Source organism: Salvia hispanica, chromosome 1 (genome assembly GCF_029641045.1).
Source record: "Salvia hispanica isolate PSC_SH4W2 chromosome 1, Shi_PSC_v1, whole genome shotgun sequence".
NCBI lineage: Eukaryota > Viridiplantae > Streptophyta > Magnoliopsida > Lamiales > Lamiaceae > Salvia > Salvia hispanica.
In genome coordinates, this window is record NC_142692.1 from 2,045,490 (window position 1) to 2,071,356 (window position 25,867).

Genomic DNA, 25,867 nt, shown 5'->3' on the forward strand with positions numbered 1-25,867 from the left:
CATGAATCACACACACACACACACATATATATATGTGCATATTATAAAGTAAAAATACAGATATCAGCTCCCTTTTCTTCCAAATCACAAGTATGTATCTTCATTCATCACATACACAATATTTTCAGTACAAAATCCCACTCTTGAATTTTCCACTCTGTTAATTTCTCAAGGATGCTAGTGTTGTTTCATCACGTTGTGTCTTTATTTCGTTTGTATGATTAATCATTTTTGTCATCATATGATATGTCAAACCCAATCATTTATTTGTTTATGTATCTCTTGATATTTGACAAGATATATCTTCATAATTGCTGTAACTTGAACAGGTTTTTGGTGGACCCTTTTCATCAATAAAAAAAAACACACAAGGGTTTTATCACTTGATCAGTGGAGCCCACCTAGGGTTTGTCTAATCACACACATATATGGAGAAAGAAGGAAATTACATGGTATGGCATAAATCTACATAGGTCCAAGAATCTTTTTTCTCATATTAAAGTTACAAAATTGATGTATCATTTCATGAAAATGTTGTCTTACATAGAGCCTTCTCTTTGGCAGGAAAATTTCCCTGGACTTGACTATGAGCAACAACAAGATTCAATCAATCAAGAAATGGGAGCAATACCACTTCTATCATCATCCAACTTCTGCGGGTCGAATTCTTTCGACAAGCTGAGCTTCGCGGATGTGATGCAGTTTGCCGACTTCGGCCCCAAACTAGGGCTGAATCAAGGCAAGGCGCCCGAGGAAGAAGACGGATTCTTCCTCAAGCTGCAGCAAGATGATGACGAGAGCCACCACCGCATCTCGTTGATGGCCTCTCAGGAGAGGGAAGAGCAAGGAGGTGGGGAAAAGAGCACTCAAGGGGAAGGGAAGAGCAAGAGGAAAAGGCCAAGAACTTCGAAGACCGTGGAAGAAGTTGAGAGCCAAAGAATGACTCATATTGCTGTGGAGAGGAATAGAAGGAAGCAAATGAATGAGCATCTTCGTGTCTTGAGGTCTCTCATGCCTAGCTCCTATGTTCAAAGGGTAAACCAAATTTTTTTTACATTTTTATTTAATTAGGGTTATTCATCGAACCGTATATTGGCCGTGCCAACGTCTGTCGGTAAATTTACCAACGGATTATCTGTCGATTATTTCATGGCCTTTTTGTTTAGGTAAATTTTGATGTGACTTTTCATTTAGCTTTTTTTTAAAAATTTTCATACCGTCTAGGTTTTCTAGCTAGACCATTGCCGGAGCTACGTGGTAAAGTAAGGGTAATAAATAAATTTTTTTAATATTATCATTGAATACATTTTGAGAATTTTTGTACTATGTTATAACTTAAAACACATGGCTAATTTTTCTCTCTTTTTATCTTCCATCTTTCCTCAAAGACTAATATTTGAAAATTGTAACAAAATTAGGACTTTTCCAAGGTTTGTTAATTATGATAAATTTGAGTTTAATCTATATTTAGATGAAACCTTATTAAGGAGAATGTGAAATATCTTCTTAGCTCCACAACGTCAAATGTCTGGCTCTGTCACTGATCATATCTTAGCTTTTTATCTAACTTCCACTTTCTGAAACCTCAAGTCCTAATAAAAGTAACACAAAATGATGTTCCTATGATATTAATTGATACATGTATTATATATATAGGGTGATCAAGCATCTATAATTGGTGGAGCGATTGAGTTTGTGAGGGAGCTAGAGCAGCTCCTCCAATGCCTCGAGTCGCAGAAGAGGAGGAGGCTGTACGGAGATGGGGCAAGGCCAGCTGGAGATCCATCCACGGCCGTGCAGCAGCAGCAGCAGCCTCAGATGTTAGCCATTCCAAGTGATGAAGAAACTGCAGGTCTTCGAGAAGAAACCGCGGAGAGCAAGTCATTCTTAGCAGATGTGGAGGTGAAGCTGTTAGGGTTTGATGCTTTGATCAAGATTCTGTCGAGGAGAAGACATGGACAGCTCATCCAAACCATTGCTGCACTTGAAGATTTGCAGCTCACTATTCTGCATACTAATATCACTACTATTGAACAAACTGTTCTTTATTCTTTCAATATCAAGGTATGATCTATCTCAATATATATAAACATTTGTTTGTTTATGAGAGTATTGATTAAAATTGTGTTAAATGTTTGTGTGTTGTAGATTAATGGGGAGGCAAGGTTCACGGCTGAAGATCTGGCAAACTCAGTTCAACAAATTTTCAGTTTTATCCATGCAAACAATGGCATATGAAGTGATAGATATAGAAACATAATGTTTGTATGAATTTGTATTGTGCACCAAGATAATCATAAATCTATGTAGTAATTTTGTTCACATTTTTGTTGACATATTCACATGTGAGATGTCCTGAATCGAAAATGTGAAGTAAAGCGAGATCAACTTGAATACTTAGGTAAAAGTCACTCCTTTTGTCACAATTGGTTTTGAGATGGAACTTGACCAGGGTTTCGATCGATGGTTTCCCTTCACGTATCATGTACGCTTCAATAAATGAAATTATTGTTGGCAATTGAAACAGAAAATGAATGTAATAATATCCCACATCGGTGTACACAAAGAGCTTAATCCACTATATAAGTCTCATGAGCCCTTCCTCCTATTACCAATTGGTTTTAGGATAGAACTCATGGATTTCTATCATGGTATCAGAGTGGGTCATCGACTGTGGGTCAAATTTAACTGATCCAGCAGTATATCTGGGCTGAAATCGGAAAAAATGACTGACCAGCAGTATATCTGGGCTTAAAATTGGGCCAGTGGTCCAACCGATCGGAAAAAAATTGGGCCAGTTGTCCAACCGATTATAAAAACAAGTCCAATCCCTCCAAGGTTCACCTTGAAGGGTTTGAGGGAGGGTGTTGGCAATTGAAACATAAAAATGAATGTAATAATATCCCACATCTTTGTACACAAAGAGCTTAATCTACTATATAAGTCTCATTGGCCTCTCCTCCTATCAACCCATGGATTTCTATGGATTATACCTCAGCTTCATAAAATTTAACATTGGAAGTGACAGATATGAAAGATATTACTAAGATATTACTACATATATATGTGAGTTAACCAGTAAATGTGTTGAGATATTTACATGTGATCGATGTTATTTAGTGATGCATTTGTAACTAGTTTTTTGTGTGGACCCTTTGATTCGATGGCTCAACACCCATGTTACGTCTACCATGCATCTATAATACAAGCTGGCCTTTTATTGTTTTATGTATATATAAGCCAAGGAAAATAAGTAGCAAGACAAAATGTGCATAAGGCATCTAGTAATAGTTTACAACGTTTTAATTTAAGGTCAACGCTTTCTCCCCCACACGTCTATAGTTTTGCTCGGATATGGGTTGACTTGTCAGAAATGGGCCAGAATTGATTGTGCTAGCATCTAGCATTAAGGTCAAGGAGTGATAAAACTCGTAGGATCAGACACAATAGAGATTAATGAAGATTGATGTCGGCATCGGAAGGCAATGGTGATGTGTCAACTGTCGCTGAGAGTAGTGAAAGGAGAGCATAAGAACCGTTACATCGAAGGATTGAGCAGAGTCGGAGATAGCATAGATCGACTCCGATCCCACCTGAATCTGTCATTGCTTGTTAGTAGAGATTTGCATTATGTTGATTCTACCTATTACGTTTAAAAAATAATTCCTAATCAAAATTACCATTATATGCATGACATGAATTCTAACAAATTAATTGATAGTGTGGTAGGTGTGTGAATGTAATAGTCTCACTTTAAACATAAAATGTTTCACTTTAAATTTATTTTGAATATGGTGCACAGTGTACCCTCCATATTGGAAAGCCCAAATTATTTTTTATTAGGATGTAGTGGAAGGCCCCAATACATTTTACATTAAGTTGGGCTCGGGCCTAGCCCAATCTTTGAAATTTTAAAAATCTACAATCTTTAAATAAAATACTACTACCACTTGAGGAGTACTCATTTTCGGCAATAAAATATCTCACTTTTGCTAGTATTTCATTTCATTTCAGTATATTTGCAATCAATCATAGTTAGTTAGTTACTTTTTTTTCAAAATTAATCTTACCCATATAATATGAAGTATTTGATTTGCAGTATGAGATTTTATGAAAAAAGAGAATGTAACAAGAGGTGAAAAAATAAAGATGATATTATTTCTTTTCAAAAAAATAAAGAAGTTACGTTTTTAGTCGTATAAATTAGATCTGTCCAAGGTTTACCGAAACAACGGTTAAAACCGAAACTGTAACTGAAACCGTGAGAATTTATCCAAATCGAAGCTGTCGATTTTTGAACTGTGGTTCGGTTCAGGTTCAAATTCTTTTGAACCGAAACCGTGCCGGAACCACGAAAAACCGCCGGAAAACTGTGAAACCAAGCTAGAACCGCAAAAAAGGGCAGTTTGGAACCGTGAAGAATCGTAAAAAACCGCCGAAAAACCGTCGGTTCGAAATCAAAACCGGCAGTTTTGGAATCGGAACCGTAACCGCGAAACAGCCTCGCGGTTCGGTTCCGGTTCGGCAATTTCCAAAACCAGAACCGGCGGTTCCGAACCGTAATCACCGGTTCTGGAACCGTGGGCACCTCTAATACAGATAAAGTATATTCTATTGAATCATTATATTCAATGCATTTTATTTTCTCCTCATTTTTCTTCATACTTCAAATACTCCCTCCGTCCCTCATTAAGAGTCACATTTTTCCATTTTGATCCGTCCCCAATTAAGAGTCACACTTCATTTTTACCATAAATAGTAAGTAGGTCTCACTTTCCATAACTCAATTCACTCACATTTTATTATAAAACCAATATAAAAAAATGGGTCCCACATTTCACTAACTTTTTCAACCAACTTTTCTTTACATTTCTTAAAATCCGTGCTCAGTCAAAGAGTGACTCCTAATAGGGGACGGAGGGAGTAACATCAAATCATTCGTACTAAATATTTTGTGATTAAATTTTTTTGAAAAACTAAAACAATGAAAGGTACACAAAACAACCAAAACAATCCCACAATAAATAAGAGTATGTTTCCACAACGCCTCTAGATTCCCAAATTCCACCAATATCCACCTCCCCCCAAGTAGACAACCACCACCATCTCCGCCGCAGAAACATGGCCGCACCCCCCCACATCGTGGCCCTCCCGTACCCCGGCCGAGGCCACATCAACCCCATGCTCAACCTCTGCCGCCTCATCCTCGCCTCCCGCCCCGACGCCACCGTCTCCTTCCTCGTCACCCAAGAGTGGCTCACCCTCCTCGCCGCCACCCCCACCACCACCACTCTCCCTCCCAACTTCGCCTTCCACACGTTCCCCAACGTGATCCCCTCCGAGATAGGCCGCGGCAAGGACTTCCCGGCCTTCTACCGCGCCGTCCTCGCCAACCTGGAGGCGCCCGTGGAGGACCTCCTCGGCCGCCTCCCCCCGCCGAGGCCCGCCGTCATCGTCTACGACACGTACATGACGTGGGTGGTGGGCCTCGGCGCCCGGAGGAATATTCCGGTGGCGTCGTTCTACACCATGTCGGCCACCGTCTTCTCCATTTTTCACCACTCTCATCTCATCTTCCAACGCTCCCAAATTGGAGGTCGATTTTCTTTTCATTTATATTTTCATGTTTTGCTATTTTCATCACATATGTTTTGTTTTTCTTATCTCTTTACAAGATGATATGTCACTATCACTTTAAATGAGAAAGAAAGTATTTATGAAGACTAGCCATTTTCTAAGTGTGAAGATAATTTATAGTCATGTGCATTTCCATAATTTTGTAAATGTGTGGGAAAAAAATCTTGAAGTTTTGATTTTTTCACAATTGTTCTATGGCGAACATCGAGTCGCTTACTTGTAATATATTGTTTGTAATATATTGTTGATGTTGTTTTCTTTATGAATAGACGGCATCGTTTACTCAATAGTGATGACATCCACGAATGATTTCATGGCTATTATCTTAGATACAATTTCATAAAAATATTTCGTTGTGGAATATTGTGAACAAATTCAAAATTTCATGAATTTTTGCACTTGATTTTAAAATTACAGGATGATCCATAATTTAATTAAATTTTATGATTTTTTTTTACAATTTTCTCATGAAATCTTTATTTTCAAAGTGGCATCAAAAGGTTATAGAGTTGGGAGTCTTGAGACACAATGTGCAACCCTAGCCATGATAACATATTAACATCTACATTACATATAAATTGTAAAATTGACAATTTTCTACATACATACTCTATGGACATGCTCCCTTCGTTCCTTTGTAGCTGAGTCGTATTCTTTTTTAGCTTGTCCACTGTAGCTGAGTCATTTCCTTTTTCGACAAAAAGTACTTTATTCTCTCTTACTTTACCCTCTCTTCATCCTTCTACCTTTTATCTTTCTACTTTATTCTCATTTTACTTAACTCATTTAAAATATTTTTTCTTAAATCGTGTGCCGAAAAGAAATGCCTCTACTACATAGGGACGGAGGGAATACTATATATTACCATAGCTACATAATCTATAGATAATGTCATAAAAGGTTATGAAATGTGCCTAATCAAATATTAACATTGCATTTTCAGATAAAGAAGAAGAGGAAAACTTGGTAGACTACATCCCAGGAGTCCCTCCACTAAGAGTCACAGATCTCCCAACTCCAATCCATGGCAAAGGCAATGAAGTTCTACCTCATGCCTTAGAAGCAATTCAATTAGTACCAAAAGCTCAATATCTCCTCTTCACCTCTGTCTATGAGCTAGAATCCCAAGTCATTGACACTTTAAGACAAACCATTCCCACCAAAATCTACTCCCTAGGCCTTGCAATACCATCCCTCAATCCCACACTTGATGATGACAAGCCACACTACCTCCAATGGCTGGATGCTCAGCCTCAGCACTCTGTTCTCTACATCTCACAAGGCAGCTTCCTCTCCGTCTCGAAAGCCCAGTTTGATCAGATTGTTGGTGGCGTGAGCCGTGCTGGCGTCCGCTTCTTGTGGGTCGGGCGTGGAGAGGAGGATCGCCTTCAGGAGAGGTGCGGGGGCAGAGGGATAGTGGTGCCGTGGTGTGATCAGCTGAAGGTGTTGTCGCACCCTTCTGTAGGGGCCTTCTGGTCGCACTGTGGGTGGAATTCGACTAAAGAGTGCGCGTTTGCTGGGCTTCCCATGCTGACATTCCCTATATTTTGGGATCAAGTTACTAATAGTAAGATGGTTGTGGAGGATTGGGGGTTTGGGGTGAGAGTGAAGAAGGGGGATGATAGTTTGGTGGGAGAGGATGAGATTGCTGAGGTTGTGTTGAGGGTTATGGATTCCGGGAGCCCCGAGGCGAAGGAGAGGAGAAGAAGGGCCAAGGAGGTGCAAGAGATTTGTAAGAGTGCAAGTGGTGTTGGGGGATCTTCTCATGGAGATGTTATGGCTTTTATTAGAGATATTTGTGAATGTTGAAGTCAAGTGTGTTGAGGTCTTGCAAAAACTTGAGTATGCTTTTGTTTTTTTTAAGGTATGTATTGGCAATTGAAATAATCTTGTTTTGTTGCATTTCAGTTTGGTGAAGTGCATTTATCTAGGATATGAACAAAACATCTATTAATATATGTTTAAGAAATGTATGAGAAACTCTATATATCTAAATATACTTGAGTGAGTAAAATAGTAATGAAGAGATTTGAATCCTAGAAATTTATGTTACAAATATAAGAATAATTGATGCTCTGAGTGCATTGATATAATGAAGTACTAAAAGTAACAATGACGTGTGTGAGTTGGCCTAGCGATAGAAAGATTAATAATACTTGAGTCCAAAGAATTTAGGTTCGAGTCCTTTGTGGCGCGACCTTTAAATTTATGTTAATTTAAGTGTACACATTTAAGAATTTTTATAAATCCAACCATCATTTTGAAGTATTACAAAAATAAAACAATTACATCAAATTGCCAAATCTAGAATAATCATGTTACATTTGAAAAACATTTGACATAAAGGCCTATTTGACGTGAGAATATTTTTAACCACTCCAGTCTATTCACAATCAATAATTGAAAGCTAATTCAAATACTTACGTGTATAACTTGTAAGATCCCAAAGTTAAGTAATGAAAATTAGAAAATATCGTATATAAAACCTAAAATCAAAATCCAAAAAAAAAAAAACAAATTGAATACTGTATTAAAAAAAAAACTCTAGGCCCAATTCAACTGGACCAGGCCCAATGCCCAACACTCAAAAAGCCCAATTTCCAGCCCTAATTTATCACTAATACATACAAATAGATACAGCGGCACCCCAAAACCCTAATCTCCCCCACAGCCCTCATTTCATCCGAGAGCAGATCAGAGAGAGAAAAATGGTGTCTGGTTCAGGTATCTGTGCTAAGAGAGTGGTGGTGGACGCCAGGAACCACATGCTCGGCCGTCTCGCCTCTATTCTGGCGAAGGAGCTTTTGAACGGCCAGAGAGTCGTCGTCGTCCGCTGCGAGGAAATCTGCCTCTCCGGCGGCCTCGTTCGCCAGAAAATGAAGTACCTGCGGTTCCTCCGCAAGCGTATGAACACCAAGCCGTCTCATGGCCCCATCCACTTCCGTGCTCCTTCGAAGATTCTCTGGAGGACTATCCGTGGGTATGATTTTTCATATTTGATTGCAGTCTACGTGTTTGATGATTGATTCAGCTCCGATTTGGATTTGTTAATGCCGTTTGGACTTCGCGTGAATGTTTAATTCAATTTTTCCCTTCAATTGAAGATAATTTTTCGGTATAGTGTTGCTTAAAATGCAATTTTAGCTTTGGTTTGACATGCGAAGTTTACAATATGATCTATTAGTTAGTCTATTCAGCTTCCTGAGTGTTTCTAGTCATATGTGTTGATTTAAACTCCGATTTAGCTCTAATTTGGATTTGTTAATGCTGTTTGGACTTCGCGTGGATGTTTGATTCAGTTTTTCCTTTCAATTGAAGATATTGTTTTCGGCATAGTGTCATATGCTATGCAATTTCAGCTTTGGTTTGACATGTGAAGTTTATATTATGATCTATTAGTTAGTCTATTCAACTTCCTGAGTGTTTTTAGTCATATGTGTTGATTTAGACTCCGATTCAGCTCCGATTTGGATTTGTTAATGCTGTTTGGACTAAGCATGAATGTTTAATTCAGTTTTTCCTTTCAATTGAAGATATTTTTTTCGGTATAGTGTCATATGCTATGCAATTTTAGCTTTGGTTTGATATGTGAAGTTTACAGTGTGATCTAATGGTTAGTCTATTCAGCTTCAATTTGGATTTGTTAATTTTAATTCAGTTTTTCCTTTGAATTGAAGATAATTTTTCAGTATAGTGTCACATGGAATGCAATTTTAGCTTTGGTTTGACATGTGAAGTTTACAATATGATCTATTGGTTAGTCTATTCAGCTTCCTGAGTGTTTTTAGTCATGTGTTGATCCCTAAACTCCGATTATGTATCGAGTCTATGCTTTATAGTATATGTGTGTGAGTGCTTGTTAGCAATTTTATGGAATTTGTAAATTTTATCCCATTCACAAATTTTTTACATTTTGATTGTTTTGGATGGTAATCATGAGGTTGTGCTAACTTGGTAATGTTTATCACAGAATGATTCCTCACAAGACTAAGAGAGGAGAAGCTGCTCTTGCTCGCCTTAAGGTGTACGAGGGTGTGCCTCCGCCATATGATAAGATCAAAAGGATGGTGATTCCAGATGCTCTCAAGGTCTTGAGGCTCCAAGCTGGGCACAAGTATTGCTTATTGGGAAGACTGTCATCTGAAGTTGGATGGAACCATTATGATACCATCAGGGTAAGTTCCATCATCATTTTGATTGCTTTTCGAGGGAATATGATATATTTAAAAAATACTATGATTTAAGTATTTCCTACTTGCTTTTTGGGTGATTTCATAGTATATGTAACGTGTTCTCCTTTTGATACTAATGTGTATGTAGTGCGCACATCTGACATTTTTTGAAATCCCATTACATTCGAAATTGTGGTGTCATGTCAATCCTCTGTTCTGATCATGAAATAGATGAAAAAATTGTAATCTTGTTGAAGAATGAAATCTTATTGGCACTGTACATATCTGGCCTATTTTTCACAACCCAAATACATCAGACTTGATTTTGTCTTGATGTTTCCAGTTACACCGGCCTTTACACTGTGCTTACTAAGTGATTACTCTGTTTCCAGCTATATCATATTTTGTTTGCTGGTATATGCTATTCTTACATTCATTGTGCTCCTATGTTTTATAGGAGTTGGAGAAGAAGAGGAAGGACAGAGCTCAGGTTACTTATGAGAGGAAGAAGCAGTTGACTAAATTGAGGGTTAAAGCTGAGAAGATCGCCCAAGAGAAGCTTGGTTCCCAACTCGATGTCATTGCTCCGATCAAATATTGAAGTTAGTGTCGCAGCTCTTCTCCTCGACAATTTTGATGTTTCTTGGATTTGATTCGACTAGCAGTTCTTTTCCTCTGAGCTTCTTGTTTTTCTCATGTCAAGTTAAATTGGAATTTTCTTTATCAGACTTTGTTGCATTCAGCAACCACTTTCTTTATCAGTTCTTTTCCTTTGAAATGTTTCTTCAAATTTCATTTATATATTCCCTCATACATGCTTAATTGTTGGGTTTGCTTGTGTTTGTAAATTGTCCAATCAACTAAATAATTCCCTTTTGTTATGAATAAACTTATACTACATTTAGATTTCATTCCATCACTATATCACCTAAGAAATGAGTGTATTTGAGTAAAAGAGAACAACCACTTATCCAACTATTTATGTTCTGCAAGAAATCAATAACAGGCTAAAAGTATATGATCAGTGAATTTATTATGGAGCTTGAGGTTTCAATGTTTTTCCAATTGATTGCCAGTGATCATGTAGGCGTAAGCCATCCATCTCTATTAATGTAGTTGATGTTAATTAAGTCTTGCAACCCTTGACCACGCAGCTTGCTTCTTGCCCATGCCGCTCTGCCCAAAGTCTTGGCGCCGGGTCCGATACAATTGATCTCTGCGATCGTCAATAGGCTCCTATAATAAAACGTCCAAAATCAAGGTTAATTCATTTCGTTGTAGTATGAGGGTATTCTACTTACCTTAATCGATTTTTGCGACCGTCAACACACTAATATCAACTAGTACTATTAATTTTGCATTAAAACTCGTGTCATGTAATACTAAGACCGTTGTTTGTGGACGGAGATAGTTCTATTTTATACTCCCTCTATCCTAAGTTACTCGAGTCTTAGGTTGTCCCAGGTTACTTAAACCATTTCTCTTTTTGGCTAAAAACAAAACATCTAATTTCATATCCTTTATTCTTTCTTTTACTTTACTCTCTCATCTTTTTCTTACTTTATTCTCTCATCTACTTTATTTAACCTATTGAACACAACTTTCTTAAATTTCGTACTGAAAAGAAACGCTTCAAGTATCGTTAGACGGAGGGAGTATGTGGTTAAGATGAAAATGATGGATTAAAATTAAACGTACTCTAGGCCGCCGGAGTTGAAATAAGGATCCCATCCTTGAGGAACGATGACGTCCGACATGAATGTCTTGTAGAATATAACTCTGGCATATTTTCTCCACGGTCTTCCTAGATATGCTTTACCTCTTCCAATTATATAGCAATATTTGAATACAAATCCATTTGTTTCATTTGGATTGTCTCTTCCTTGTGCGGTTATGTATCCTATGCCTTCTTCTCCTAGATTTTGACCTAAAACATATATCACACAATTCTGGAGAGAGAGAGATTTGTTACTAATTGAGTGCACCAATTGATGAATTGTAGCAATAGAAATTAAAGAATGCTAAGATACCATTATACCCCACAATCTTTTTTTCACAAACAATATATAGTACTTCAATCATACACCATTAATGATCACATTTCATCATTTCTAAAATGTCATGTCAATCTCAGATGGATAATTTGTGGCGAACGGAGTGAAACATAAAACAATGATCTCTAGCTACAATTTTCTGTAATACTCCATCCGTCCCAGCTAAGATGACACATTCCTTAGCCGGCACGGGATTTTAGGAGTTATTGGTTAATGCGTTTAATTGGAGAGAGAGAAGGTGGATGGAAGTATTAAAATAGAGAGAGAAAGAAAGATGAATATTTTAATAGGGGTGAGAAAAAGTGATTGGATGTATTAATTAAATAGAGAAAGTTTCTAAAAAAGAAAATGTGTCATCTTAGTTGGGACAAACTAAAAAGGAAAACGTGTCATCTTAAGTGAGACGGAGAGAGTAATAAATTACTACCTCATAAATGGATTGGCCTGAGCCAAAGATAAAATCAACAGCTCCTACAATAGTGCAGTGTTTGAAGTAATGCCTTCCGGACACATCCCACAGCGTATCTTGCAATCCATAGAATCCGCATCCATAAAACCCCGTTTTGTCTCCTTCGACCTTTGCTGCTAGTGCCGGTTTCATCGGATTTTGCGGTCCGATCCGCGGATAGTTGTAAGAATTCTGTTTTGAAAACAACCCATGTAATAACAATCTAGCAATATTGAACAAGAAAAGACTACTAATTTTGAATAAAGACAGATCCAAGTGATGTTTAATTAGATTTTACTTCTGGCCTACTATGTCAGATTTTACGAGGACTAGGTAAAATCTCATTCATTGAAGCGTACCTGATACGTAAAGGAGATCAACCAAATCCTCATAAGATTCCATCTCAAAATTAATTAATTATAGGAGTGACTCACTAAATATAAGGTGATCTATTTTTACTTCTCATTTCCATTATAGGACAACTCACGTGTGAATATCTCAACAAGCGGAATCAATGCCAGCTAGGATCATGCCTCCGTATAGCAACACACACACTGACACGAACAAATGTTTTATGATTACTAGGGTTCTTACAATGAAGCTTATGCCCTTAAAAATAATGTTGTCTCCTTGAGTAATTAAAGTAGCACTTTCATCCATCGGCCCATGAGCGTCTGCTACGACGTAGGTTATTCCCATTCCCTCTCCGGCCATGTATATGAACGACTTTCTATAAGGAATGTACACTCTTTCCCTACATAAAAGATATCACAAGGAAAAAACTCAATATACATAGACCAAATCTATCAATACACCAACTTTGAGGATGTAGTCAATTTTTCATAAAATCAAATTTTGCCGAAATTGAATCCTACGTGGCAGAACAAAATATCTATGTGGCCTAACACGTGGTTGATAGGTCGGAATGTATATCTATGTGCCCAAATATGAAGGGGATTGGTCGATTGAATATGAGTTGGACATACCACTTCATCTTAGTGTCAATTGAAATTGACACTAGACATGTTACACATGATTTAATTTGGCCAAAATAGTTGACCGTGGGAAATTGACTTTACGTTCAAAATTGATGCAATTTTTTTACCACATTATTCAAAGTTGATGGAAAAGACCAAAATTGGACTATAGTTCGTGATAAATATACACACCTGTATACTCCTGCCTTGATGAGTATGCAGGTCCAATTCAGATTGTTTTCAGGGATAGAATCAACTGCTGGTTGAATGCTTTTGAAGCCTCTACCCGATTTTTCGACGACCATGGTTGTCGAACAGTTCACTTTGATTTCCCCATTATTGGAATCTAGTGCCACCTTCGCCATGCTTGCTTCCATTGCTAACAAAAAAGAAATCAAACTGAATATGAATATTGCCATTTTGGAGTGATTAATGTATATTTTCTTTTCATATGATTAATCTAAGCAGATAATGTAGTTTTTGGTGTCACTGTCTTAAGTTTTATAGTGCAGTTTGAAGATTCAAATTATTACATCAATCTTGATTAAGTGAACCAGTTGATAGGAGCGGCTAAATTGAACACCAGATTTGATCAGATATTTGGTTAATCAATAATCCTACAATCAAAGGGATCAGTGAATTGGTTTTTACTTTATACTATTGTTTATATTTATTAAGATTTTTCCTTAAATTTTGGGAGTGGAAAAATCCTGCAATTCATATTTTAAATATATGTAATAGAAAATAGTAGCATTTGAAAAATATTGCCTATATTTAATTTTGAGGGAATATGATATATTTAAAAAGAATAGTGATTTAGGACATAATGTCTCCATGACATAATACCCTTATGTCTATGCTATAATTATATTTTATATGTGGACAAATATAACCAAACGCTATTTTTGGATAAAATTAATTAGTATGATCATTAGGGGGTGATCTAATTTCTATAATAAAGAATAATAAAGCTAACGGTGAAATTAATTCAATAGAATATATTATATATTTTACATAGAAATAACATAAAAATAAATACTCAAAAATCAAACTAGAGTACTAATATTATAAAATACTTAAAATTAAAACAATAAATTCAATTAGTATTATATTTATTTTGACTAAGGTTCGACAATAATTTTCCAAAAATTAAAAATTTGAATAAATTAAATTTTCAAAATTGAATAATTTAGAATAGTAAGTATGATATAAAAAAACCTACACCCAATTAGTATTAATATATTATATATATTTTCTTAATTTTGTTTCATGATATAGTGAATTGAGCTAATAACTCAATTATTTATAATGTAAAAGAGTAAATACCTTGTAATTATTTATTTGATCGAAGTTCGATTGCAATATTCTAAAAATAAAAAATTTAAATAAATTAAAATTTTGGAAAGGAAAGAAGTAGTATAACAAAAATTACATAATTCGTAAAATAAAAACTATAAAGTCAATTATTATTATTATTATTATTATTATGATTATTATTATTATTATTATTATTATTATTATTATTATTATTTTTATTTTTATTTTTATTTTTATTTTTATTTTTTTTATTATTTTTATTAATTTTTAATTTATTTAATGATATACTGAATGGAGCTTAAAACTCTAATATTTTATATAAGAAAAAAGAAGAAAATAATATAGATATTAAATAGATTAGTTAGAAACATAAAGCATGATTTTGTTACCAAGGTTCAACTATAACATTCGAAACAATAAGAACTTAAAGAAATTGAATTATGGAAGTAACGAATTAAAATAAAAATTATTAATTTTTTGCAATCCAAATTGTTACTTAACTAGTACTGATATATCAAATTTTAATTTGTTTCATAATATAGTTAATTTGCTAAGAACTCTACTATATATTGCTTTTAGAGTAAAGGTAAAAAGTGGTCATAAACATATGACCGAAATATGAATTTACTAAAACATTCACTTTTTGAAAATCAGGTCCTAAACAGACGAAATTGTCGTCGGATTGATCCTTTTTTTACGGTTCCGTAAAAAAACTGACGATCAACGCCCAATTAGTGATATTTTGACTAAATAATAAATATAAAATTATAATTATAAATTTATTTTGAAAGTGAAAATTTAAAATAAAAAATATGCAATTCATAAAAATATTAAATATAAAATTTATAATTATAAATTTAACTATCAAAATGGCTTGTAACTAATTTTATTTTTGATCGAGGTTCAATTATTTTGTTAATGTTAAAAATTATAAATTTAATTGTCAAATGACTTGTAACTAAAAGGAGATAATTAATGATAAAACAAATATGTTGAATCTTAATCATAAAAAACAATTATATAAAATTACTAAAGAACATAAAATTATAACAAGAGATATACTTAACAAACAAACCCAATATAGAAAATAATTGAGTTTAATAATCTTGATGTATAAAGACATTAAATCTTGAAAGAAATTAAAATGTTTAGTATGCAGCATTCAAATCTCTAGAGATTAGTGTGGTAATAATGGATTGAATTTGTTTTCCAAAAATATAAACATAATGGATAAAGGGTAAGAACGTCTAGTACAAAATGTATATTTAAAATAATATATAGAAATAATAGAAATTGACATAATAGTTCCCCTATTATGGCTTAGACATTATGTCTCCAAAACATTTTTCATTGATTTTAGTATTTCCTACTTGCTGTGGAGGTGATTACATAGTATATGCAAATATGGGAAGCGTTTTCCTTTTGATACTATTGTTTATGTAGTGCATACATCTGACATTTTTTGAAATCCCGTTTCATTCAAAATTGTGGTGTCGTGTCTATCCTCTTTTCTGATGACGGAATAGATGAAAAATTTATAATCTTGTTGAAGAATGAAAAATCGTATTGGCACTATATCACCTAAGAAATGAGTGTATTTGAATAAAAGAGATCAACCACTTATCCAACTATTTATGTTTTGCAAGAAATCAATAACAGGCTAATAGTACATGATCAGTGAATTTAATTATGAAGCTTGAGGTGTCAATGTTTTTCCAATTGATCATATTGGCGTAATCCATCCATCGCTATTAATGTAGTTGATGTTGATCAAGTCTTGCAACCCTTGACCACTCAGCTTACTTTTTGCCCATGCCGCTCTTCCCAAAGTCTTAGCGCCGGGTCCGATACAATCGATCTCTGCGACCGTCAATAGGCTCCTACAATCGAACCAAGAAAATTGTTTGTGGACGGAGATAGTACTATTTTACGTGTGGTTAAGATGAAAATGATGGATGAAAATTAAACGTACTCTAGGCCGCCGGAGTTGAAATAAGGATCCCATCCTTGAGGAACGACGACGTCCGACATGAATGTCTTGTAGAATATAACTCTGGCATATTTTCTCCATGGTCTTCCTAGATATGCTTTACCTCTTCCAATTATATTGCAATATTTGAATACAAATCCATTTGTTTCATTTGGATTTTCTCTTCCTTGTGCGGTGATGTATCCCATGCCTTGTTCTCCTAGATCTTGACCTAAAACTGATATCACACAATTCTGGAGAGAGAGAGAAGAAATTTGTTACAAATTGAGTGCACCAATTGATGAATTGTAGTACTTCATTCATACACCATTAATTGTCACATTTCATCATTTCTAAAATATCATGTCAATCTCAAATGGATAATTTATGGCGAACGGAGTGAACATAATACAATGATCTCTAGCTACAATTTTCTGTAATAATAAATTACCTCATAAATGGATTGACCTGCCCCAAAGATGAAATCAACAGCTCCTACAATAGTGCAGTGTTTGAAGTAATGCCTTCCTGACACATCCCACAGTGTATCTTGCAATCCATAGAATCCGCATCCATAAAACGCCGTTTTGTCTCCTTCGACCTTTGCTGCTAGTGCCGGTTTCATCGGATTTTGAGGTCCGACCCGCGGATAGTTGTAAGAATTCTGTTTTGAAAACAACCCATTTTAATAACAATCTAGCAGTATTGAACAAGAAAAGACTACTAATTTTGAATAAACATAGATCCAATTAGTGACGTTTAATTCTGTTGCTAGATGACAGATTTTACTTGTTGCCTACTATGTCAGATATTACAAGGACTAGGTAAAATCTCATTCATTGAAGCGTATATACCCGATACGTGAAGGAGATCAACCAAATCCTAATAAGGTTCCATCTAAAATAGAATTAATTATATGAGTGACTCACTAAATATAAGGTGATCTATTTTTACTTCTCATTTCAATTATAGGACAACTCACGTGTGAATATCCCAACAAACAGAGTCAATGCTAACTTGAATCATGCCTTGTATAGCAACACACACACACACATGTTTTATGATTACTAGGGTTTCTTACAGTGAAGCTTATGCCCTTAAAAATAATGTTATCTCCTTGAGTAATTAAAGTAGCACTTTCATCCATCGGCCCCTGAGCGTCCGCTACGACGTAGGTTCTTTCCATCCCCTCTCCGGCCATGTATATGAACGACTTTCTATAAGGAATGTACACTCTTTCCCTACACAAAAGAAAATATCACAAGGAAAAAACTCAATTTACATAGACCAAATTTATCAATTCACCAAGTTTGAGGATGTAGTCAATTTTTCATAAAATCAAATTTTGCCTTGATAGGTCGGAATGTATATCTATGTGCCCTAAAATGAAGGGGATGGGTCGAATGGCGAATTAACAATTGTTTTTCTTTTAATTCTGAAAATGAGTTGGACATACCACTTCATCTTAGTGTCAATTGAATTTGACAAAAGACATGTTACACATGATTTAATTTGGCCAAAATAGTTGACCATGGGAAATTGACTTTACGTTCAAAATTGATGTTTTTTTTACCAAATTATTTGAAGTTGATGGAAAAGACATGAATTGGACTATAGTTGATGATAAATTTACACACCTGTATACTCCTGCCTTGATGAGTATGCAAGTCCAATTCAGATTGTTTTGAGGGATAGAATCAATTGCTGCTTGAATGCTTTTGAAGCCTCTACCAGATTTTTCGACGACCATGGTTGTCGAACAGTTCACTTTGATTTCCCCATTATTGGAATCTAGTGCCACCTTCGCCATGCTTGCTTCCATTGCTAACAAAAAAGAAATCAAACTGAATATGAATATTGCCATTTTGGAGTGATTAATGTACATTTTCTTTTCATATGATTAATCTAAGCTGATAATGTAGTTTTTGGTGTCGCTGTCATAAGTTTTATAGTGCAGTTTGAAGATTCAAATTATTACATCAATCTAGATTAAGTGAACCAGTTGATTGGAGCGACTAAATTGAACACCAGATTTGATCAGATATTTGGTTAATCAGTAATCCTACAATCAAAAGGATAAGTGAATTGGTTTATACTTTATACTATTGTCTATATTTATTAAGATTTTTCCTTAAATTTCGGGAGTGGAAAAATCCTGCAATTCATATTTTAAATATATGTAATAGAAAATAGTAGCATTTGAAAAATATTACCTATATTTAATTTTAATACATAATACCAAATAGAGTAAGTATACATTATCTTGACCAAGATCGATTGGGCAATTTAGGCCTAATCTGGTGTTGGGCCGAATTGGGCCAGAAATTGTAGCGCAAATAGAATTTGGCCCAGCCTGCCCGATGGTTTTTTGGCCCGGCCTAGCCTTTTACCTACTTTGTTGTTATACAAAACATGATATTGATATGTTAATAAAACACATTATATTATGTACTAGTAAATACACCCGATACATGTACGAGGTATGACCAATTGCTATTTTTTCTGAATTTGCTAACTCATCAATATATTAAAAAAAATGTTATCACGATGACATTTGAGCGTCTACACAAATTTAGTTAATATTCATATACTTATATCAAGTTAACAATTTAAGAATATTATAATGCACCTCATACATGCATATTGCGTTAATACTAAATCGAATCAAATTTTATATGTCTTGCAATTGCAAATGTGCTTATAAATATTTTAATTGTATAATAATTCTCTCAATTAAACTTGTGATCTTGTTAATTACATGTTGCATTATATGTGACTACAACAATGGATAGGATCGGATAATAGGGTTTGTAGTATTATATAGAGGCTTAATTAATCAAATAATTAAATGCGTGTTTTGTATCTTATATAGTTATTTAGAAGCAATGACTTGATATATTTTAAGATAAAGTTTTTTCTAGAAATAGATAGTTTTTATGGAGCAATAATCTTGCTAATTATCGATTAATTTACATCACAGATCATAGATTGTGGCAGAAAGTTATGTAGAATTTTCATTTTTTCATATTTCTTAATTTGCCCATACCAAATTGTTGCACTAGTAGTTAATTTGTCATATTTATATTTCACCGACCGTATATGGAAAAGGTTCAAAATTAATGTTAACTTTACATTTTTTAATTTATGTTAGCTTTATGGGTACTCTACATATCGCCGCATTGTAACAAATAAACTTAACTTTTATTAAATTATTATATCGTACATATATCCACTTTCTATGGGAAAAAAAATTAAACGGACAAAGACACAAAAATAACAGAGAAAAAAAAAATAAGAATAGATATTAAGGGTTAAAAATACGAAACTGGCATCACTGAAATTAACTGAAAACTAACGTTAGAAAAAGTAACAAAAGTGAAATTAAGTAGATACATAATAAATAAAATTAATGTAACTTTAATTAGAATTAACTAAGTCGTACTAACTTCCACGGAACCCCTTCGAAATCCAATCTCCATATTTATTCCCCGAAAGCATCAACTTTTCATTTTCTCTCTTAATAAAAATCTATTTTGAAATGTCCAGATTTATGGTGTGTGCAGTATTCATTTGTACACTTCTTTTTATCACAAATGGCATAGAGTTAGTGGATATTCCCACAATCAATGTGGGTAAGTCACAAAATTCGAGCTTTTCGAGTATTCAAGCTGCCATTAATTCTGTTCCTTCGAATAACAAGAAATGGATTTCCATCTCTGTCTCAGCTGGAGTTTACAAGTACTATTCTTTTTCTCTCTTTTCTTAGCCTTCTCCATGCTACTACTCCCTCCGTTCCATAGTAATAGAGTTATTTTGTCATTTTAGATCGTTCCATCGTAATAAAATTATTTCATTTTTAGTAAAAGTCAACCACATTTTTCCACGCCTACTTTACTTTCTCTTACTTTTTTCTCTCTTTATCTCTCCACTTTTTTCATTTTTCACTTTATTCTCCCTTTACTTAACTCACCTAACACAATATTTCTTAATCTCCGTGCCGAAAAGAAACGCCTCCATTACCATAGAACGGAGGCAATACAATTTTTTATTTAATTTTTTTTATAGGCAAATGAATAGAAATTTAAAAGACTGCACACGCTAGACTCTAGACTCTAACCTTTGACATTTGGGCTCAAGCATTAACCACTCTATCACTTACTAACTGGCACACAATTTTTCTAATGCTAGTTTATGTTTGGTGACTATAGGACTTATTTGTGTATGTGGAAGGTTGAGAGCATAGGAGCATAGGAGTAATTTTTTTATTATAATTTATAAGGGTTTTTTTCATTTGTTTTGTTTTTCTTGGGTATGTGTGTGTGATGTGTTTGTAATGACAGGGAAAAGGTGGAAATTCCTTCAGACAAGCCATTTATTTATGTAAAAGGAGAAGGGATGGGTAGAACTAGAGTTGTATGGAATGGGCATGGCTCAATCTTGACTTCTGCAACTTTTACCTCCTTAGCTGACAATATTCTTGTCTCGGGAATCACTTTTATGGTAAGAAATAATCAGAATTAATGCTCATTTTCAACTTATTTCATTAATTTTTATTAATCAATTTTTGGTTGATAGCACCACTTTTTAATCTTGGCAACAAAATACAATTTTTGTGGTTTACACTTCTGATCGAAATTAAAGGTCACATGTTTGTTGGAAAAGTACATGTGGACTAGCCTAGAATTCTTTGCGCAACATGTATGGTTAGTTCACATGTACTTTCCCAATAGCTAAATGGACCCATGTTATCTAAAAATATTCGAATTTTTGGCAGAATGCTTACAATTATCCGCCAAGCAAGAACGTGAATCCGGTGATGCCGGCAGTGGCAGCGAGGATCTCCGGCGACCAATCGGCCTTCCGCGAGTGTGGTTTCTTGGGGTACCAAGACACATTGTTGGATGATAAGGGAGAACACTATTTCATTCTTTGCACCATTGAAGGAGCCGTGGATTTCATTTTTGGGAATGGTCAATCCATTTACGAGGTAAAATCAAAGTCAAATTTGCATAAATTTTGTCTATATTACGCTACAATCAGCTTTATTTATTTTGATTTGTGTTATGTACACGATTCAGTTAAGTTTTAGCCAAAAGTAGAAAAAAAGACAAGAATGATATTGATCACAATCATAATTAACAATAATTCACTAGTCAAGACTCTAGAACCAAATCCACTATTATAGAGTTAATCGGGCCCGGCCGACCGGCCATCACTCAACCAAATTTAGTCGTACGTGTTACATTTTATAGGCATCTGATCAAGTGTTATTCATTGAAGTGTATCCGATACATGAAATGCAAACTCTGCTTATTTAAGTTGATACAATTAAATTAGTATTTTATAGATAAATGAATATAAATTTAAAATTAGTTATAGCTGTATTACTAATACTGGAACTAATTTATTGATGATAGAAATGCAACATAGTATTAAACGTGGGGGTACCAAACCCTAATTCAACCGGTTACATAGCTGCACAGGCAAGACATACCCCCGACGAAACTAGTGGCTTCGTGTTCAAACACTGCAGTGTCGGCGGAAAGGGCCACGCCCTCCTCGGTAGAGCATGGAAGGCTTACTCCCGAGTCATTTACTACGCTTCCTCTCTCTCAAACATCGTTGTTCCACAAGGATGGGATGCTTGGAATTTCGTCGGCCATGAGTAACCATATTTTCAACCTTTAGTTTTCTTCTTTTTTTGCTGTGTGCCTATTGTTGGTGTTGTGTTGATCAGACGGGGGCGGACGTAGAAAAATTAGGCTATGCTTTTTAAATTTAATTTGAAATTTTTATTTTGGGCGATTTAGCTCGGACTTTTATATAATAATTTTATATAAAGTTTAATCGTTCGATAGAGAAAAAAATTAAAGAAATATGTTAAGTGGGCATAATGTGATCAGGAGCAGGATAACTTTTGTAGAAGAAGAATGTGAGGGAGCAGGATCGAACAAGTCGAAGCGTGTGGCGTGGGAGAAAACCTTAACGAGGCAGCAGCTTAAGTCGTTTACAAGTATCTCTTACATCGACAGTGGGGGGTGGATTCGAAGGCTGCCTATCCACATTGATGTCTAATCTCATTCACCTCTGTTTATATTTAGGCGTTGGGGAGTAAGGAGACTCAATTTGTGAATATTGAGGACTTATAGTATAATGTATGTTTTCACACATCTTTTCATGTGTTGAATTACTGTATACATGTGTGTATATTAATTTTACATGAAATGCAATACTATATGATGAGAAGCAATTTATGGTTTAGGGAGAAGATGATTATTATTTCTGATAATGATCATTGACAACATAAAGGAGGTAAAAAGAACTAATGTGAATGAGCTTATAACACGCTCGACTCACTTACAACGACAACTTTAAAGAAAGAAACTCAAAGACGCCCCAAACGACATGTTGGACGAATAGTTCCTCTCTTTGATTATTCGTGAACATGAAACAAAAATAATCAAATGAGTATTGGTTCGATAAAGAGAGCAAGGACATTTGACTTGGCCATTTGAGGGTCGGTATACGCGTCTCCATTGCTGTTGTTGTAACTGGCTTCACACATTCGAGCATTGTTGAGAAATTGAAGGGCTATTTCTGTTGACACGAACGTTGTCTCGACCCATTCCTTGTTCACATCCATCCATGCTTCCTCAACTCGTTGTGCAAACTCTAATAGCGTCTCTTGTTTTGTTACGCCATGTTGTTTCATGTAGCAGTCGATTGCAGTCAACACTTGCCCTCCTTTGCTCTCGCGCTTCAAATTGATTAAATTCACCAAGATTAATTGAATGCTAACAAATTAATAAATATATATGGAGTAGAATTAATTTAATCTTAGGTAACTTACATCATGAGAGCCAATGTCGTCCCAATATCTACCGATCATACCCGTTGATATTGCGATTTTGGGCTCACTCTTCATCCAGTCAATAGTTTCTTGGGTAAGAGATTTAAAACCAGGCATAATAGCAGCAAACAGTATATAAATGCAGCTTGTTATCTCAGAGTTTTTAACATAGTCTTCAAATGGAGGCAATTGTCTTTCCATCACCCACTTTAGCTCTTGATTGTAAGCCCTTCCAAGTTGTTGCACCTGAATCAATTAATTCATTCATCATAATACAAATACTATATTTTTTCAGAATCAATTACTAACATTTGAAAAATTATATTTTTTGGACTTACATAAATATATAGTACTACTAACCGTTTCTATGAAATAAGGAGTTGCGAAGGCTTTCCCGAGTTTGAGTGCGTCGCGTTCATAATCTTCGCAAGTACTCAGGATAAAACGATAAACAGTTCTCATGTATTCAGGGAGTTGATCAGCTTCATCCATATTCCACCTACATTAATCCAATTTAATTAATTATGATTAAACCAATTAAACATATATATAGATATACATATACTATTTTCATAATTTCATATATATATATGAAGACTTACTTGTCTAAGACTTGAGTAAAAAGTTGAGCTTCATTGATTGTAGCATAATTATCATATGTATCATCCATAACTCCAATGATTTGAATGCCTTTAGCAAGTCCAATTCGAACATGAGAGTATTGAGGTTCATAATGGTATCCCACACACCACATATACGCCTCCACCAATCGATCTCTTGCATATGGTAATTTCGATTTCAAATCAAATTCATTCCACCACCTTTTTCAAAAAAATAAATAAATAAAGATTTTAATTAATAAATTAATCACTATACACTTAGTATACTAATATTTACCTTGAGAGTTGGGAGAGTTCTTTCCTGTATAGCTTCTGCAAAAAGTTGAAGTTAAGTTTAGCTAGTTTGAGAAGAAGTTCATTTCTTGAGGGATCCTTTTCATATATAGAGATGAAAATCCGTGCGTAGACAATGGGAACATCTCTATGAAGCGGGCGCTCCAAAGCCCGCTTCACTCTATCTTTAAGGTGAGACTCTAATTCCGCTGCGCGACTACTCAAGTAACGCCTTGTAAAATCGGCAGCCTCTTGTAGTATGTTCTCGTCGTTAAATCGAACATGGGCTGCTTCATACAAGCTTAACATTCCCTCAACGTCGCCTTCTTCGAGCATACCATCCTTGTCAACAAACTTGTTGAAAACATCTGTTAAATTCATTCAATTCATGTAGTTAAATTCAATAATCAAATAGTAATATATAATTAATGAGATTAATTGCATGTATATATAATATTATACCGCAAGAAATGTGATGGCGGTGTTGCCTGAGCAAGCGAAATCCAAGTGCTATAGTGAATAAATCGGAACGGTGAAGAAGGTTATCGTCGTCATGTTTGATTTGTTTGAGTTTGTGTTCGATTTCGTTCTCGAAAAGATAGGCCAATCCCAACCGCTCAACAGTGTCGATTAATATCAATTGGTTGAGAGGAGTTGTTTTTGCCATTAACATGTCTCTTGCTTCTTCCTTCAATGCTTCAATTGCTTCTTCGTACTTTTCTTGTTCCTTCATATTATATGTATAATTACACAAATTAATTATACATATCTAGAAATTAATTAATCAAGTAATAATAAAGATATGTACCTGGTTTTCAAAAGAAGAGTAATTAGAGAAAATGTCACCCCAAATGCTTGGCTCATGATTGGTCACAGGTGGCCTTACATCCCCCACACAGCTTGAAGCCTCAGCCATAATGCTATATGTTGCCATTCTAATGTAGTACTAACAAAATTATATAAGCTCTCTGTGTGTTATGAATTATATGATGATATGAATTGTAGTGTGTTTGCTCACCAATTTATACTCTCAAATCATATGAGTGTTGGTCAACCAAAAGGGTCTATATTAATGTTATTTTGTCGCATAATAATTGTAAAAATTATATTCAATCCGCTTGATAGGATTTATTTCAAAAATAATAATAATAAATGTTTAATTTCTTCCCTTCTTAGAAAAAAATAATTAATCAATTAAAAAAACGAATTATTTTAAATAAAGAAACTAATAAGATGATAGGAATAATAATTTTGATTCATTTTCCCATCGTGGCAGGCTATGTGTCATAAAACACTCACCATACCGCCACATGCCACCCACTACGGGAAGGCCATTTTATAAATCAATTGATTTTCACACATTTTTCATCTGATAGATACACTAATTCACATGGGAATGATTTAATATATTTTATTTCATAATTCAATTAAAATAATAGCAGTCAATAGTTATATTATGGAGAACAAAATTATACACGTCATAATCTCTATTTATAGTATTAAAGGGGTAGGTATGTATTTAATCATTAATCATGTGCACTGTTCAAGTT

At 34.8% G+C, this 25,867-nt stretch overlaps 7 protein-coding genes across 10 annotated transcripts; 4 read left to right on the forward strand and 3 right to left on the reverse strand.

Moving 5' to 3' along the window:
* Positions 1–71: 71 nt before the first annotated feature.
* LOC125219838 (transcription factor FAMA) lies at positions 72–2,322 on the forward strand. 4 transcript variants are annotated; one of them, XM_089068598.1, is made up of 5 exons: positions 72–90; positions 330–452; positions 565–1,035; positions 1,657–2,064; positions 2,149–2,322. In XM_089068598.1, the coding sequence occupies exons 2-5, from the start codon at positions 429–431 to the stop codon at positions 2,236–2,238; spliced, it is 993 nt and encodes a 330-aa protein (XP_088924724.1). In that variant the 5' UTR covers positions 72–90; positions 330–428; the 3' UTR covers positions 2,239–2,322. The 4 variants fall into 4 exon arrangements, with proteins under 4 accessions (XP_088924724.1, XP_047977871.1, XP_047977872.1 ...); XM_048121915.2 differs by lacking the exon at positions 72–90 and adding an exon at positions 102–215; XM_048121914.2 differs by lacking the exon at positions 72–90 and having other exon boundaries at positions 97–452.
* A 2,725-nt stretch (positions 2,323–5,047) lies between these two features.
* Positions 5,048–7,544, forward strand: LOC125219837 (UDP-glycosyltransferase 87A2-like). The gene is made up of 2 exons (XM_048121912.2): positions 5,048–5,596; positions 6,581–7,544. The coding sequence occupies exons 1-2, from the start codon at positions 5,122–5,124 to the stop codon at positions 7,444–7,446; spliced, it is 1,341 nt and encodes a 446-aa protein (XP_047977869.1). The 5' UTR covers positions 5,048–5,121; the 3' UTR covers positions 7,447–7,544.
* A 742-nt stretch (positions 7,545–8,286) lies between these two features.
* Positions 8,287–10,631, forward strand: LOC125219840 (large ribosomal subunit protein uL13w). The gene is made up of 3 exons (XM_048121916.1): positions 8,287–8,617; positions 9,608–9,812; positions 10,267–10,631. The coding sequence occupies exons 1-3, from the start codon at positions 8,346–8,348 to the stop codon at positions 10,408–10,410; spliced, it is 621 nt and encodes a 206-aa protein (XP_047977873.1). The 5' UTR covers positions 8,287–8,345; the 3' UTR covers positions 10,411–10,631.
* An 866-nt stretch (positions 10,632–11,497) lies between these two features.
* Positions 11,498–13,665, reverse strand: LOC125221473 (putative pectinesterase 29). The gene is made up of 4 exons (XM_048123593.1): positions 13,481–13,665; positions 12,906–13,065; positions 12,291–12,503; positions 11,498–11,758 (listed from the first exon to the last, which is right to left on the reverse strand). The coding sequence occupies exons 1-4, from the start codon at positions 13,663–13,665 to the stop codon at positions 11,498–11,500; spliced, it is 819 nt and encodes a 272-aa protein (XP_047979550.1).
* Positions 13,666–16,328: 2,663 nt separating this feature from the next.
* LOC125221472 (putative pectinesterase 29) lies at positions 16,329–18,396 on the reverse strand. The gene is made up of 5 exons (XM_089063257.1): positions 18,212–18,396; positions 17,656–17,815; positions 17,026–17,238; positions 16,578–16,828; positions 16,329–16,482 (listed from the first exon to the last, which is right to left on the reverse strand). The coding sequence occupies exons 1-5, from the start codon at positions 18,394–18,396 to the stop codon at positions 16,329–16,331; spliced, it is 963 nt and encodes a 320-aa protein (XP_088919383.1).
* Positions 18,397–20,107: 1,711 nt separating this feature from the next.
* LOC148933057 (putative pectinesterase 29) lies at positions 20,108–22,812 on the forward strand. Its single transcript, XM_089063288.1, has 5 exons — positions 20,108–20,312; positions 20,915–21,074; positions 21,349–21,561; positions 21,992–22,239; positions 22,478–22,812. Exons 1-5 carry the CDS (start codon positions 20,113–20,115, stop codon positions 22,647–22,649), a joined length of 993 nt encoding a protein of 330 aa, XP_088919414.1. The 5' UTR covers positions 20,108–20,112; the 3' UTR covers positions 22,650–22,812.
* A 70-nt stretch (positions 22,813–22,882) lies between these two features.
* On the reverse strand, positions 22,883–25,251 carry LOC125218277 (cis-muuroladiene synthase-like). The gene is made up of 7 exons (XM_089063243.1): positions 25,126–25,251; positions 24,780–25,044; positions 24,322–24,685; positions 24,027–24,245; positions 23,785–23,923; positions 23,425–23,670; positions 22,883–23,331 (listed from the first exon to the last, which is right to left on the reverse strand). The coding sequence occupies exons 1-7, from the start codon at positions 25,249–25,251 to the stop codon at positions 23,035–23,037; spliced, it is 1,656 nt and encodes a 551-aa protein (XP_088919369.1). The 3' UTR covers positions 22,883–23,034.
* Positions 25,252–25,867: the final 616 nt, after the last annotated feature.

Bases quoted from the DNA above. Each gene is read 5' to 3' on its own strand.
- LOC125219838 (XM_048121913.2), top strand. From the start codon at position 526: ATGAAAATGTTGTCTTACATAGAGCCTTCTCTTTGGCAGGAAAATTTC. The intron at 1,036-1,656 runs GTAAACCAAATT...TTATATATATAG, and splicing joins CTAGCTCCTATGTTCAAAGG to GGTGATCAAGCATCTATAAT. The intron at 2,065-2,148 runs GTATGATCTATC...TGTGTGTTGTAG, and splicing joins TTTATTCTTTCAATATCAAG to ATTAATGGGGAGGCAAGGTT.
- LOC125219837 (XM_048121912.2), top strand. From the start codon at position 5,122: ATGGCCGCACCCCCCCACATCGTGGCCCTCCCGTACCCCGGCCGAGGC. The intron at 5,597-6,580 runs GTCGATTTTCTT...TTGCATTTTCAG, and splicing joins CCAACGCTCCCAAATTGGAG to ATAAAGAAGAAGAGGAAAAC.
- LOC125219840 (XM_048121916.1), top strand. From the start codon at position 8,346: ATGGTGTCTGGTTCAGGTATCTGTGCTAAGAGAGTGGTGGTGGACGCC. The intron at 8,618-9,607 runs GTATGATTTTTC...TGTTTATCACAG, and splicing joins CTCTGGAGGACTATCCGTGG to AATGATTCCTCACAAGACTA. The intron at 9,813-10,266 runs GTAAGTTCCATC...TATGTTTTATAG, and splicing joins ACCATTATGATACCATCAGG to GAGTTGGAGAAGAAGAGGAA.
- LOC125221473 (XM_048123593.1), bottom strand. From the start codon at position 13,665: ATGGAAGCAAGCATGGCGAAGGTGGCACTAGATTCCAATAATGGGGAA. The intron at 13,066-13,480 runs GTGTGTATATTT...TCTTTTATGTAG, and splicing joins ATCAAGGCAGGAGTATACAG to GGAAAGAGTGTACATTCCTT. The intron at 12,504-12,905 runs GTAAGAACCCTA...TTTTCAAAACAG, and splicing joins TTAAGGGCATAAGCTTCATT to AATTCTTACAACTATCCGCG.
- LOC125221472 (XM_089063257.1), bottom strand. From the start codon at position 18,396: ATGGAAGCAAGCATGGCGAAGGTGGCACTAGATTCCAATAATGGGGAA. The intron at 17,816-18,211 runs GTGTGTAAATTT...TCTTTTGTGTAG, and splicing joins ATCAAGGCAGGAGTATACAG to GGAAAGAGTGTACATTCCTT. The intron at 16,829-17,025 runs GTAATTTATTAT...CTCTCTCTCCAG, and splicing joins CAGGTCAATCCATTTATGAG to AATTGTGTGATATCAGTTTT.
- LOC148933057 (XM_089063288.1), top strand. From the start codon at position 20,113: ATGTCCAGATTTATGGTGTGTGCAGTATTCATTTGTACACTTCTTTTT. The intron at 21,075-21,348 runs GTAAGAAATAAT...AATTTTTGGCAG, and splicing joins TCTCGGGAATCACTTTTATG to AATGCTTACAATTATCCGCC. The intron at 21,562-21,991 runs GTAAAATCAAAG...TATTGATGATAG, and splicing joins ATGGTCAATCCATTTACGAG to AAATGCAACATAGTATTAAA.
- LOC125218277 (XM_089063243.1), bottom strand. From the start codon at position 25,251: ATGGCAACATATAGCATTATGGCTGAGGCTTCAAGCTGTGTGGGGGAT. The intron at 25,045-25,125 runs GTACATATCTTT...TATAATATGAAG, and splicing joins ACTCTTCTTTTGAAAACCAG to GAACAAGAAAAGTACGAAGA. The intron at 23,671-23,784 runs GTTAGTAGTACT...TAATTGATTCAG, and splicing joins CTCCTTATTTCATAGAAACG to GTGCAACAACTTGGAAGGGC.